At 48.4% G+C, this 3,589-nt stretch overlaps 1 protein-coding gene across 3 annotated transcripts in view; it reads left to right on the top strand.

Moving 5' to 3' along the window:
• TMEM170A (transmembrane protein 170A) overlaps positions 1-3,589 on the top strand; it is a 17,433-nt gene that overhangs the window by 5,024 nt on the left and 8,820 nt on the right. The window contains exon 1 of one of the 3 annotated variants that reach the window (XM_021717507.1): positions 2,879-2,896. The exons of the other annotated variants lie outside the window; for them this stretch is intronic. Coding sequence (XP_021573182.1) covers positions 2,894-2,896 — 3 coding nt within the window. The 5' untranslated portion in view covers positions 2,879-2,893. Of the gene's footprint in view, positions 1-2,878; positions 2,897-3,589 lie in introns of those variants that run through there. 3 annotated transcript variants of the gene reach the window in all.

Here is a 3,589-nt window from a genome sequence, read left to right as displayed (position 1 = left end):
AGGCAATCCACTCTCCTCAGCCTCCCAAAGGCGCGGGATTACAGGCTGAGCCACCAAGCCAGTTTGGGAAATCACTTTTAAAGTGATCTTTTTTTTTCAAGTGTTTTGCAGATCTGAGATTTGCTTTGCTATTAGAGTGCTGTAATAATCCCATTCATCTGAAAGTGTTTTGTAAACAACACTACTCATCTCCTAAAATGAGGCTTTTTCTTCCTATTTGAAGTGACTTAAGTGATGCTGTATAAAATATGTAGGCTCTGAAGGAGTTAATGGATGTGGCCAGGGTTGTAGGGCTGCAGTGTGCCTCTCCTCCTCAGACCCTCAGGGAGGTGCTATGGCAGATGTTTGCATATTGGCCTTTAAGGTTTTCAGAAAATTGAGGTGTAGGCTGATCACCCAGCAGGCCTTTCTAGGGCAAGTGCTGTGCTCCTGGGGAAGTGGGAATGAGTGAGTGTTGGTGTCTCAGCTTGGGCTGCAGTAACTAACTACCACAGACTACTTGTTTCCTCAGTTCTGAGGCTGGAAGTCTGAGATCAGGGTGCCAGCATGGGGAAGGCCTTCTCGGCTTGCAGACAGCGGTTTTCTCTCTCTGTCTTCACATGGCTGAGAGAGAAAGATTTCAAGAGATTGAGATCTCTTCCTTTTATGAGGCCACAGTTCTGTAGGATTTATTTATTTATTTAGTCTGAATCTCACTCTGTGCCCAGGCTGGAGTGCAATGGCATGCTCACAGCCACCGCTACCTCGACCTGCTGGGCTCAGGCAATCCTTCCACCTTAGTTGTCCAAGTAGCTGGAACTACAGGCGTGCGCCACCATACCCCACTAATTTTTCTTGATCAATTGCAGAGCTGAGGTCTCACCAAGTTGCCCAGACCTCTGGCTTGGGCAGTTGTCTCTCCTCAGCCTCCCAAAGTGCTGGGATTATAGGTGTGAGCCACCACACCCAGGCTGTAGGATTTAACATAGGAATTTGGGGGGTAAGGGAGGCACACAATTCAGCCCTTAGCAGTTGGGTGGCACACCTGTGTCCAGACCCACTTTTCTGGATGGTACCAGCTTAGTGTGCTTTTGGCAGATCAAGGCCTTGCTTCCCAGTTCACTGCCCTGATGGTTCTGGGGCAGCTGGTAGGAAGCCAGGTTCTAGCAATGCCTTGAGTTGCTGCAGAAAGCAGTGTTTATCTCTAAAACTCAGGGAACAGAAGTCCTGGACAGCCAGGGCCCAAAGTGGTCTCAAGTCATTGGTGGCAGACTGCAGCCAGGTGGCAACTGCTTTAAATTCTTGGAGACCAGTTTGCTTCCCATTTGTCCATTGTGGGGCAGTGAATTCCTGGTGTCATCCTAGAACTTTCTGCAGACTAGGTATTGAGGTGGTTAATGTCAGAGTGATTTGGGAGTGGCTAATGAGGACTCCAGGACTGAAGAAGTTTCTACTTTGGAGGAGAATTGTATGGTGCTGTGCTGTGGCCTGGGGATGAGCAGTTGGAGGGCGGTGTACAGGGGGCTTTCGCTGTGAGACCAGGCTGCTCTGACTGAGCCAGGGGGCGACAGTGGCTGCCCAGGCTGGAGGGATTTGTGGGTGCCAGAGCTCTCATGGATACACAGTTGTTAAGGGGGAGCAGTACTAGACCCAGGTACTACAACCTCTGGATTTGCTGCCAACAGGCAGGACGAGTCTCCTGGGCAGTGGGAAGCAGGAGTAGTTCCTGGCCCAACGGCCAGCTGGAAGAGAAGCTGCAGTGGGATGTAGGGTTTGTTGTCTAAGAAGTAGGGGCTGAGGATCTAGAATTCGGCCCTCAATTTCTGGTTGACACGACTGACTGGAAAGGTGGCTTTTTTCTTTAGAAGAGGGAAAGAGTAATATGTGTGTGTGTGTATTGGTTGTATGTATAATAGAAGTATGCATTTACATTTTTAAACTTGGAACAGTTGTAGCCAATTATCATCCATATTGCATGATTTAAACTTGTTTTTAACAGAATTTGCCAAACACCATCAGACAAAATAGACCAGTTTCAACAGTGTTATGACATTATACTTAAGTTATATCTTTTTCAGCAGACAAAAGTACCTTCAGAAATGGTTTGAAACCTTTTTTGTAACTCTCTGACAGTGTTTCACCAAATCAAAAGTGCCAGATGCCCTCAGTTCCCAGGCATGGTGGCTCACACCTATAATCCCAGCAACTTTAGGAGGCTGAGGAAGAAGGATTGCTTGAGCCCAGGAGTTCGAGACCAGCCTGGACAACATAGCAAGACCTTGTCTCCAACCCCAACCCCCAAAAGATAGCTAGGTATGGTGGCATGCACCTGTAGTCCCAGCTGCTTAGGAGGCTAAGGCAGAAAGATTGCCTAAACCCAGGAGGTCAAGCCTACAGTGAGCTGTGATCGTGCTACTGCACTCCAGCCTGGGCAACGGAGTAAGACTGTGACTCAAAAAAAACCCCAAAAATAACCTGCAGTTATTTGTTTTTTTAATAAGCATTGAGCCCTAAATGGGGCATCCCTGATGCTTTCATTAAGAACTAATCATCCAAAACAAGATCTGGGCACCCTAATTAGGGGCATTCAAAATGCTATGAATTGAAGCTTCATTTGACTCAAAATGAGCAAGGAGGGCAAGCCCTTCAGGTCCCCTCCCACTGTGGGAGCTTTTCTGCCCTCTCAATAAATCCTGCTTTCTCAAAAAAAAAAAAAAAAATTCCAAAGAATGTGAGCAGTCTAACCATGCCAAGAGTGGCTTGAGGGGATTTGGCCCTCAAAACAAGCCCCCAAACAAGATTTTAGAAACCTGTGTAGCTGGGAGCAGTGGCTCAAGCCTATAATCCCAGCATTTTGGGAGGCCGAGGTGAGAAGGTTGCCTGAGCCCTCAGGTTCAAGACCAGCCTGAGCAACATGGTTAGACCTCGTCTCTACAATAAATAAAAAATTAGCTGGGCATGGTAGCGCGTGCCTGTAGTTCCAGGAAGGCTGAGGCAGAAGGATTGCCTGAGTCCAGCAGGTTGAGTCTGTGGTGGCCGTGAGCGTGCTACTGCACTCCAGCCTGGGCGACAGAGTGAGACTCCAATTCAAAAAAAAAAAAAGAAGCCAGCTGGGCTCGGTGGCTCAGCCTATAATCCCGCGCCTTTGGGAGGCTGAGGTGAGTGAATTGCCTGAGCCCGCGGGTTCCAGACTCACCTGGGCAGCGAGACCTCATCTCTACAATAAATCAAAAAATCAGCTGGGCGTGATAGCGCATGCCTGTAATTCCAGCTACGTGGAAGGCTGAGGTGGAAGGATCGCCGGAGCCCGGCAGGTCGAGGCTGCGGTGGCCGGGAGCGGCCACTGCACTCCGGTCTGGGCGACAGATTGAGACTCCAACTCAAAAAAAAAGATGAACAGTGTTTCACCATAAATTTTGCTTTGAATGATAGCCTCCTGCCTGCCCCTCTCCCACATGCGCACAAGGACTAGAGGGTGTCCAGTTGTAATCCTTGCTTCAACATAATGCTACGGTCTCCATCCCAGGAAAGGCTTTATCAGTCATTTTTTGAACATGCAACATATGAAGAAGTATGCATGTCACTAAGCTTGAGTGGTTAAAATCCTATC

This window comes from Carlito syrichta, unplaced genomic scaffold, assembly GCF_000164805.1.
Source record: "Carlito syrichta isolate Samal-C Ts95f unplaced genomic scaffold, Tarsius_syrichta-2.0.1 Scaffold309823, whole genome shotgun sequence".
In the NCBI taxonomy this organism is placed as follows: Eukaryota; Metazoa; Chordata; class Mammalia; order Primates; family Tarsiidae; genus Carlito; species Carlito syrichta.
Note: the sequence above shows the minus strand (reverse complement) of the source record. Positions and strands in the feature narration are given on the sequence as shown.